The sequence below is a fragment of the Eleutherodactylus coqui genome, chromosome 3 (genome assembly GCF_035609145.1).
Source record: "Eleutherodactylus coqui strain aEleCoq1 chromosome 3, aEleCoq1.hap1, whole genome shotgun sequence".
Lineage (NCBI taxonomy): Eukaryota > Metazoa > Chordata > Amphibia > Anura > Eleutherodactylidae > Eleutherodactylus > Eleutherodactylus coqui.
In genome coordinates, this window is record NC_089839.1 from 86,929,079 (window position 1) to 86,938,592 (window position 9,514).

Here is a 9,514-nt window from a genome sequence, read left to right on the forward strand (position 1 = left end):
GAGGGCTTTTCAGAAGTAAAAGTTGTTGGGAGGGGGGGGGCCCACTCTTGCCGCTATTGTGGCTTAATAGTGGGACCTGGTAACTTGAGATGCAGCCCAACATGTAGCCCCTCGCCTGCCCTATCCGTTGCTGTGTCGTTCCCATCACTTTCTTGAATTGCCCAGATTTTCACAAATGGAAACCGAAACCTTAGCGAGCATCGGCGATATACAAAAATGCTCGAGTCGCCCATTGACTTCAATGGGGTTCGTTATTCGAAACGAACCCTCGAGCATTGCGATAATTTCGTCCTGAGTAACGAGCACCCGAGCATTTTGGTGCTCGCTCATCTCTAGTAGCTATGTAACCAGAGGCACCATAACAGGTCTGTAACAGCAATATAACTGTAATAGACTTCCCTTCAGTGTACTGGGCTTCACAATAGAGCACCAAGATGGCCACTGCAAACTAAACTGAGCATGTTCCCTGGGAGCTTTTTATTGAATGCCGCGAGCTAACTAAGGATGCGGCACATGACTGGGAACAGGTACAGCAGGGGTTAAGTAGAGCGAGCAAAAGGGGGGTGGAGTTTAGACAGGAAGAGAAAGGGTGGGGGGGAGCGGAAGGAGCTCAGTCGTGAGACAGGAAGAGACGGGAGAAGACTGGAGAAGAGACAGCAGCAGAAAGAAGATTGCAAAGGGCGAAAAGCGTTTCCAGAAGAGAGGAGAAGAAGTGCGGAAAAGGGAAGGAGTATCCAGCAGAAGAGGAGAAGCGGCGAAGAAATACCTGCAAGCGGCGTGGAAGAGGAGAAGGCAACCGCGTCCGGCGATCCAGAAGTCCCAAGATCGGATGATGGAGGAGCTGCGAGCCCAGATTCGGGAGGCGATCCAGACGGACGGCGCGGAATGGCTGGAGGAGATCCTCGCAAGCTGCAGATCGGGGTCGGAGTCCGGAAGGCCAGTCGGGCCGGCAGCAGCGTTACCGGCGGCTGCCGAGGGAGCGGAACAGATGGGGGATGCCGGGCGAGGCCGCCCGAAGAGAAGACGGAACCCCCCTGCGAGGCTCAGTCCGAGCCCCGCCGCCAAGAGGGTCGGCCGCAGGAGCGGCCGCAGCGGAGAGATGTTGCAGGGCGCGGGACGCGCCACGAGGGCGGAGGCGCGAAATTCGAATCGCGCGGCGGTTGGAGCGACCGCGGAGGAGCAGCGGGAACAGCCGGGCGGCAGTCCGCAAAACAGCAGAGGGGCACCGGCAGCATCAAGCAGGGGCTCCGGGTCCAGGAGCCAGCGCGCAGTCGGGCGCACGGCAGCAGGAGACACCGGCAGCATGGAGCAGCAAGGGAGGCACGTGCCACGTGCAGACGCATGGCGGGAAGGCAGGCAAGATGGCGGCAGAGCAAGGCAGCAGCGCCAGGTACCGGGGAGGAGGGGGGGAGGAGCGTCCTCAGAGGGCCAGGTGGCCAGGCACTTAAATCCATTACTCGGGAAGTATAACCCTGGGGGGGGGAGGGATAGGGGATACAGCCCGGCCACCAGCTCTACCGGCAGTGCAGCCACCAGGGCAGGGAGCGCTCAAGGAGTTAGGGAAAGTGGGGAGATTATAGGAGAAGCGGGGATCCCATTTGTTTCCCTTGTCCCGGAGGGCCCATCGGCCGGGTCTTATGCGAGTCACCCTATACATGAGCAACGACATAGCCGGTATGTAAATTACATCCCGCCCGCTGGCACCGGGTACATAGTCAGCACCCAGACCCGTGAGCATAGCGGTCGCGCGGCTCACAGATATCACCTTCCACAGCAGCAAGCGATAGCGCCCCCTAGCTCACAGAGACTTTGTTATGTCAACCCACGTTTCGTGGTGGCAACATCGTCAGGTGGGGGGGATTCCTCACAGGGCTACGCCAGTCGCGCAAGCGGCAACAGGCAAGGTTGGGGTGCCAAGCGTAGGCAACGCGAGAGAGCTAGGAGGGCAAGGTATCAGCAAAGGCGTGAGAATGAGCTTGCGAGAGTAGGAGCGCAAGCAAGCGAGAGCATAAGGAGGCCGAGCGGAGAGTCTCTGGGCGACGGATCCAGGAGTCCAGGTGTGCGGCACCACCAGGATACTTACCGCCATGCGGAACCTCCGCCAACACCTTCAACAAACAGGCACAACATACGCCACAGGAGGCGGGATACACCCCCGGGACGGCCAGAGCGGGGCCACCTTATGATAGCGGGAGGATATGCGACAAACGACGCTCCGCATGTGAGTTCGCGGCAGCCATCGAGCAGCAGAGGCAGGAGCCCTGGGAGAAGGACGGCAGGGACCTCGCCCTTGGCGATGCCGGAGGACGGTCGTGCCGGTGAGTCAGAATGTTTAAATGCTTGGAAAAATGTAATGGATCCCGCCAAGGTGGCGGAGAAAAACGATTTGGTTTTAGTATTAAAATCGGTTTTGAGTAAAATGGATAAAAAAGAGGTTTTATCGGTGTCCTGTGGATCCCCGGGGGGCGCGGGCCCACCCGTGGGGCAGGAGGGTGGCTTAACAGCCGGAGGTGAAGTGGACCCGATGGAAGGGTTGAGATACGCAGACTCGTTGTTCTGCGGGGTTGCCCCCTTGGGGGTCGGTGTGTCGGATGATCTTCTCGATAAGATCCGGAAAGGTGTTTATGTGGACATTTGGTCTCTGTTGTCTCCGGACCATGTGACGGTGGATAAAGAGAGGGTGTCGGATCGTGTGGATAAAAAATCGAAGGTCGCTAAGACTTTCTGTAATTGGGTTCAAGCGTTTACGGTTTTGGCGTACGTTACATGCCAACAGTACCCTAAGAAAGGTCCCGAGATGTTGGTCTATCTTAACACCATTTTCAGTGCATATAAGTTGCACGGAGGCACCGCGTGGTGGCGCTACGACGAGGACTTTCGTCGGCGCGTGTCGGGTACGGCCGTGAGTTGGGCGACAAAAGCGACCGATGTATGGTTGCAACTCATTTTAGCCCAACGCCCGCAAAAACCTACCTTTCAAGGGGGGGCCGCGGGGGGCGGGCAACAGCCCCCTGCGGCCTCTCCGCGGCAAAACGGGTCATGCTGGCTCTATAATGAGGGCCACTGTCGGTTTTTCGCGACGTGCAAGTTTAGGCACGAATGTTCGGTCTGCGGAGGACAACACTCCGCGGTGCGCTGCTTCAAAAAACAGAGACTGCCAGTCACCGGGGGCGGTGCCAGTGGAGCACCGAACCCCGGTGAAAAGCAAGTACCTCTTCCAGTGGCTCGACAGATACCACAGGAGGGAGGAAGCAAGAATCCTTAGGCAAGGTTTTACCGACGGTTTTTTAATCCCCTTTTCATTTCAACCTTCTTCCACCTTGTGCGCAAATTTAAAGTCGGCCCTGGATAATATAGTATTGGTAAGAGAAAAGGTCAACAAAGAGGTGTCGGCGGGCCGCATGGCGGGCCCCTTCGACGAACCACCGTTCGCGAACTTGCGGGTCTCACCGTTGGGGCTAGTCCCTAAGAAAGAGGCGGGCAAGTTCCGATTGATCCATCATCTATCCTTCCCAAAAGGGGAGTCGGTAAATGATGGCATTACAAAGGAACAAGCATCGGTGGTTTATGCGTCATTTGATCAGGCGGTCGCTTTGGTCAGAGCAGCGGGTAAGCGGGCACAGTTAGCGAAAGCCGACATTGAGTCGGCTTTTCGGCTACTTCCAATTCACCCTGAGTGTTTCCACTTGTTGGGTTGCAAGGTAGATAATCAGTTCTTTTATGATATGTGTCTGCCGATGGGCTGCTCGATTTCGTGCTATTACTTCGAGCTTTTCAGTTCATTCCTGGAATGGATGCTCAGGTTCGAAACGGGCATCACATCGGTGACGCACTACCTTGACGATTTTCTGTTTGTCGGTACGGAGGCATCGGGCACCTGCGAGTTTTTGTTACGCACATTTCGGTCATTGATGCAGGAGGCGGGGGTCCCGTTGTCTGAGGAAAAGACCATGGGCCCGGTGACAAGGTTAACGTTCCTAGGAATCGAGATCGACACCGAGGAAATGGTTTTTAGATTACCGATCGAAAAAATTGCCCGCCTCCGGCAGACGGTTAACGATGTCGTACGGTGTAAAAAAGTTACGCTGCGCCAAATACAGGTCCTTTTGGGTTTATTGAACTTTGCGTGCAAAGTGATACCCATGGGTCGCGTTTTTTCACGGAGGCTGTCGCTAGCGACGGTGGGTGTAAAGGAGCCGCATCATTTTATTAGAGTCACGCCCGGGATTCGAGGGGATTTACACACATGGAAAATCTTCTTGGAAGCGTTCAATGGGCACGTGGTGTGCCCTAAGGAAGAGTGGTCGGGTACAGGTCTTAGCCTGTCCGCGGACGCTGCAGGGTCTACCGGATTTGGGGTTATTTTCCGGAACCACTGGTGCAGGGAACCATGGCCAGTATCCTGGATAACTAAGCGGTGGAATCAAAACATTACTTTATTGGAGTTTTTCCCGTTGGTGGTGGCTGTGGAACTATGGGGTGAGGAGTTACAAGATCACAAAGTGTGTTTTTGGTCTGATAATGCTGCGGTGGTGCACATTATTAATCGGCAGTCTTCATCTTCCCCACCGGTGTTGGCACTCGTGAGACATGTGGTCTTGAGATGTTTACAGCGTAATATATATTTACGGTCAAAGCATGTGCCGGGATATAAAAATGTGGCAGCTGACGCGCTCTCTCGTTCGCAGATGGAGCGGTTCAGAGAGCGGCACCCTCAGGCGGATGCGTTGGGAGTACGCTGCCCGCTTTTCTTGTGGGATCTGGCAGAACAGAGCTGCTGAAGCTTGTCGAGTCATCCGTGACAGTGGGAACCTGGAAAAACTATAATGCGGTGTGGAAAAAATGGTTGTGTTGTACGGATGGCAGGGTAGCTGGGGGCGAGAGGGCCCGGTCAGCTACCCTGGATATGTTAGCGTCCCTACGGGCGGGACGGGCGTCGGTGGATGCGGCGAAAAAGCATCTTGCGGGCGTCGCCTTTTTGCTAAAGTTGCACGGGTTCAGAGACGTGACAAAAGAGTTCGTTTTTCGCCAGATAGTGCGCGGGTGGAAGAAAGAAAAGGCCGGCTCGGATGCCCGCCGCCCGATTACTTACCGGTTGTTGTGCAAGTTATTGGACACTTTGGAGGTCACGTGCTCCAACGGGTACGAGGTTTTACTGTTTAGGACGGCGTTCTTGCTGGCATTTTTTGCGGCGCTCAGGATCGGCGAGTTAGTCCCGAAGAGCAAGTTTATGCCGGGAGGTCTTATGTTTGACGATGTGGTAACGGTAGACGACGGGATACGGGTCAGGATTAAAAAATCAAAAACCGACGTTTTCGGTAGAGGTGAGTGGGTGCCGATCTCGCGGCTAGGCGCCGTTTGGTGCCCAGTAGATACGGTAGCCAGTTACATGGCAACAAGGCCGGCGGGGGAGCAGTTTTTGGTTCACGCATCCGGCCTCCCCCTCACCAGGTTTCAGGTAACGGCGGGGTTAAAATCGGCTTTGAGGTCTGTGGGCCTCGATCCGAAGGAATTCGGAACCCACTCCTTCAGAATCGGTGCGGCCACGTCGGCAGATGCGGGTGGAATGAACGAAGACGGGGTAAAACGGCTTGGGAGATGGAAGTCCCAGGCATATAAGTCTTATGTGCGACCCGATCTGGCGGTGCGAGATTTAAGTTAGGGTCAAAAGGCCCCTCGTTTTTCTTTAAATGTGAGGCAGTGTCCTTCAAGTTGGTTGCCCTTGTTTTGTTTTTTCTTGTTTTTTATTTGCAGCAGCAGAACCGTGGAAGGTACACATAGTCGGGCATTCCTATATTCACTGGGCACAAAGGAGGGCAGCAGTACGCCCGTTGGGATCGGAGCTAGGCCTACCCGGAACATCCGTAACCTGGCACGGAGTCCGGGGGCTAAGATGGCCCGACATGCGGAAGCTTGTGGTGGACATAGCCAGAAGTACCCCCCGGAAAGTGGTGTTGGTGGTTCACGCCGGGGGGAATGATCTCGGGAAAGCAAAGACACGAGACCTGCTGGTCATCATGAAACAGGACTTACTGCGTTTTCGGGAATGTTTTAATGGATGCATCATCGTGTGGTCTGACATTGTCGCGAGGAGGCTCTGGAATGGAGCAAGGAGCCTGGAAGCGGTGGACAGAGCCAGGAGGCTGATCAACATGCGGATGTCGCAGTTTGTTCACTCTATCGGAGGGGTGGCGGTGCGCCATTGGGAGCTGGAAGAGAAGGAAAAGGGGGCATTGAGGAGGGACGGTGTTCACCTCAATGAGGTAGGGTTGGATACGTTCCTATCCGGCTTGCAGGATGGGGTCGAGAAAGCTTTAGCTCGGGTTGGTGGGGTGGGGACGGAATGAGCCGTAGTAACGCGGCACATCCCGTGTGGCCCGGATTTTTTGTCCATGCTGTGAGGAAGTAGAGGAGGGTTTGCAAGCCGAAGGAACGGGGCTTACAAACGTCCTCAGTGGACTGTTTATGGACTTTAAAGTTTTAGCATACGGACAGCATGGACGGTTTTTTCTATAAAGTTTTTCAATAAAGTTTTTTGATATTCGTTAATAAATAAAAGCTGTGGCCTACCCCACAATTGGCAGAAACAAGAAGTTGTAAGTATTGGTTATTTAGTAGATAAGTGAGCGGGTAAAGGATTGTGAGTGTTCCCAGTCTTGAATGCCGCGAGCTAACTAAGGATGCGGCACATGACTGGGAACAGGTACAGCAGGGGTTAAGTAGAGCGAGCAAAAGGGGGGTGGAGTTTAGACAGGAAGAGAAAGGGTGGGGGGGGAGCGGAAGGAGCTCAGTCGTGAGACAGGAAGAGACGGGAGAAGACTGGAGAAGAGACACCCGCCCACCCGCCCTGGAGGGATAGGGGAGAGGTGGGATGGTTATGAAGGACTATCGTTGGAAGTTGTCACAGCTGTTTTTGGCCCGGATTTTTTGTCCATGCTGTGAGGAAGTAGAGGAGGGTTTGCAAGCCGAAGGAACGGGGCTTACAAACGTCCTCAGTGGACTGTTTATGGACTTTAAAGTTTTAGCATACGGACAGCATGGACGGTTTTTTCTATAAAGTTTTTCAATAAAGTTTTTTGATATTCGTTAATAAATAAAAGCTGTGGCCTACCCCACAATTGGCAGAAACAAGAAGTTGTAAGTATTGGTTATTTAGTAGATAAGTGAGCGGGTAAAGGATTGTGAGTGTTCCCAGTCTTAGGATGATGTCAGCATTATAAAAGAACAGTTTTTGCTGCCCCACAGGAGAAGCACACTGACTGTTACAGGGAACAGTAAGCGCTGTGGGAGTACCATCAGTTAAAGATGCAACAATCTGCAGAGAAGCTGCTGCTGTCTGAAAGAAAAGGGCAGCAGGAGCTGGAACTCCTGATTGAGAGAGATTGTCTGGGAAGAAGCGGGCACTGAACTGAGGAACTGCAACCTGTCTGCTGCCTGGAAACTAGAGGGAGAGATTAGGATTACACTGCCAAATCATGGATACAGAAAGAGGAGGACATCAAGGAGCTCACTGGCAAAAAAATCGTAAGTGAGGTCAGTCTCAATAAAAACATCTAGGTGTGCACATCATTAGGGATGATGCGTTAGAAGATCTCCTATAGTTAGAAACCTGAATCCAGGTTATGGAATGGGATATTTAAAGAGAAGCTGAAGTTGGACATGGGAACTATTTTTTCTAAAGGTCTGCGTTGGGGTGGGTAGCACTGAACTGAGTTGTACATTGTATTCAGCTATATAGCCTTGTTAACTATCAAGTGTACTTGACGTTTCTCATCAAGTTCTGCTGGTAATACATATTGTGCATAAAGTATTATAGTTCCTTTTTGTAAATAGAGTATGAAAAATCCTAGGATTTAGTTAACCGTAGCTAGTGATAGGTGAATCTATGGCAACGGTTTAAATGCTTATTTGATGTTATAATATTAAACATTTTAATTCATTTGTTCATATAATAAGTATTGTGCATTGTTGTAACTCCATCTGCTGCATTGTATGCAGAAACTGCATCGCAATACCATCACCTGCGACATTTCACCAATGTCTAGGCGTAAGAGGATTTTTAATTACAATTCCAATCTTAAAACTGCTATGTTTTGCATCAACAGACACATTTTAAGCAAAGGGCAACTTCTTTTTGTACTGAATGCTTCCACGCTAAATTAAGGGTCCGTTTAGATTTGCTGATTTGTCGTTTGAAAACGTTAACAATATCAGACTTCAATCATTCACTCTCGAGCAGCCTGTTTATACAGGCAGATACATTGATGGCTCGTTCAACCAAGAAATCGTTCAGTCATTCACACTTATAAGGGCTTAAACAGACGGGTGCATGTGCTAATAACAAAGCATATTAGCCCATGAACCAGTGGGGTTTTTTTTTTGACTATTCAAACTCTGGGGTACTTCGTGCAAGTTTGAAAAAAATTGTGGGAATGTAGGTCCTGCCCTATCTTTCTCATATGTAGAAAAACTACATGCGAGAAAGATAGGGCAAGTCCTATCTTTGCTCGTATGTAGTAGTAATATGTGAGAATTTCGCTAGTAAAAACGAGCCATTGAAGTCAATGGTTTCTTTTCGTTCCATTTTGTGATTTTAATGGCCTTAAAATGGGACAAAATCACAGTCATCTGAAGCTGGGCGAGTGCGATATTGGGCCGTGAAACTTGGGCTGATATCACAGTCGCCAACATGCAATTTCACTGCGGATGAAAGGTGTTTTTGTATCAAAACCGTCTCACATCACTTTGTGGAAGTAAGGGTCGTAGAGTTTTTCCCATTGTTTTTAATGGGACACCTCTTGTCGGACTTGTGTGCATCCAACACGTGGTGCGATACTGCCAGCAGCCCCATTGAAATTAATGGGAGATGCAATGTGAGGGCATGCCCAAAGATAGGACTTGCCGCAATTTTTGTTTCCTGCATCGCATTGCAAGGTGCGATGCAGGAAAACAGCGCTCATGTGTATGACCCCATTCAAAAAAATGGGTTTCATATTCATACAAGATTTGTGCATCTCGCAACATCCAAATCTTGCACAATATTCTTGATTGTGTGAATGAAAATGAATGATCTGTATTTAAACCAAACGATTAGCGGATGAGTCAATGATGATTTTGATGCCTACATGAGGGCGACTTCAGTTGAGTGCATGCACAAATACACAAGTTTCAGAATGTTTGCGCAGTAAATGAGGTTGATTTGCACATTTATTGGCACATTAACTGTGCTTTTTTGCGCACGCAGGGCCTGTTATTACGCACGCACAACACATCATTGCCCTGATTTAAAAGGCTATTTAGCCTAATGAGGTCCAGAATTATTCTTTTTTTTTCAAGGAATTGCGAAGCGTTTTGCACATCTCATTGCGTTATACGTGTGAAAGAAATGCGCATGCAAAAAAAGAAATGAGATAATAAAGGGGTTCTATTCTCTGCATATTGCGTGCAAAAACACACGCAAATACAGCCATCTGAAGAAGCCCTAAAATGAATGATGAATGCAAATAATGGGCTA

The 9,514-nt window shown here is 50.8% G+C and overlaps 1 protein-coding gene across 1 annotated transcript; it reads left to right on the top strand.

Annotated features, from left to right (window-relative positions):
- The first annotated feature begins 1,922 nt into the window (after positions 1-1,922).
- On the top strand, positions 1,923-5,894 carry LOC136620829 (uncharacterized). The gene is made up of 2 exons (XM_066595832.1): positions 1,923-2,318; positions 4,689-5,894. The coding sequence occupies exons 1-2, from the start codon at positions 2,183-2,185 to the stop codon at positions 5,660-5,662; spliced, it is 1,110 nt and encodes a 369-aa protein (XP_066451929.1). The 5' UTR covers positions 1,923-2,182; the 3' UTR covers positions 5,663-5,894.
- Positions 5,895-9,514: the final 3,620 nt, after the last annotated feature.

Bases quoted from the DNA above. Each gene is read 5' to 3' on its own strand.
- LOC136620829 (XM_066595832.1), top strand. From the start codon at position 2,183: ATGATAGCGGGAGGATATGCGACAAACGACGCTCCGCATGTGAGTTCG. The intron at 2,319-4,688 runs GTGAGTCAGAAT...TCTCGTTCGCAG, and splicing joins GCCGGAGGACGGTCGTGCCG to ATGGAGCGGTTCAGAGAGCG.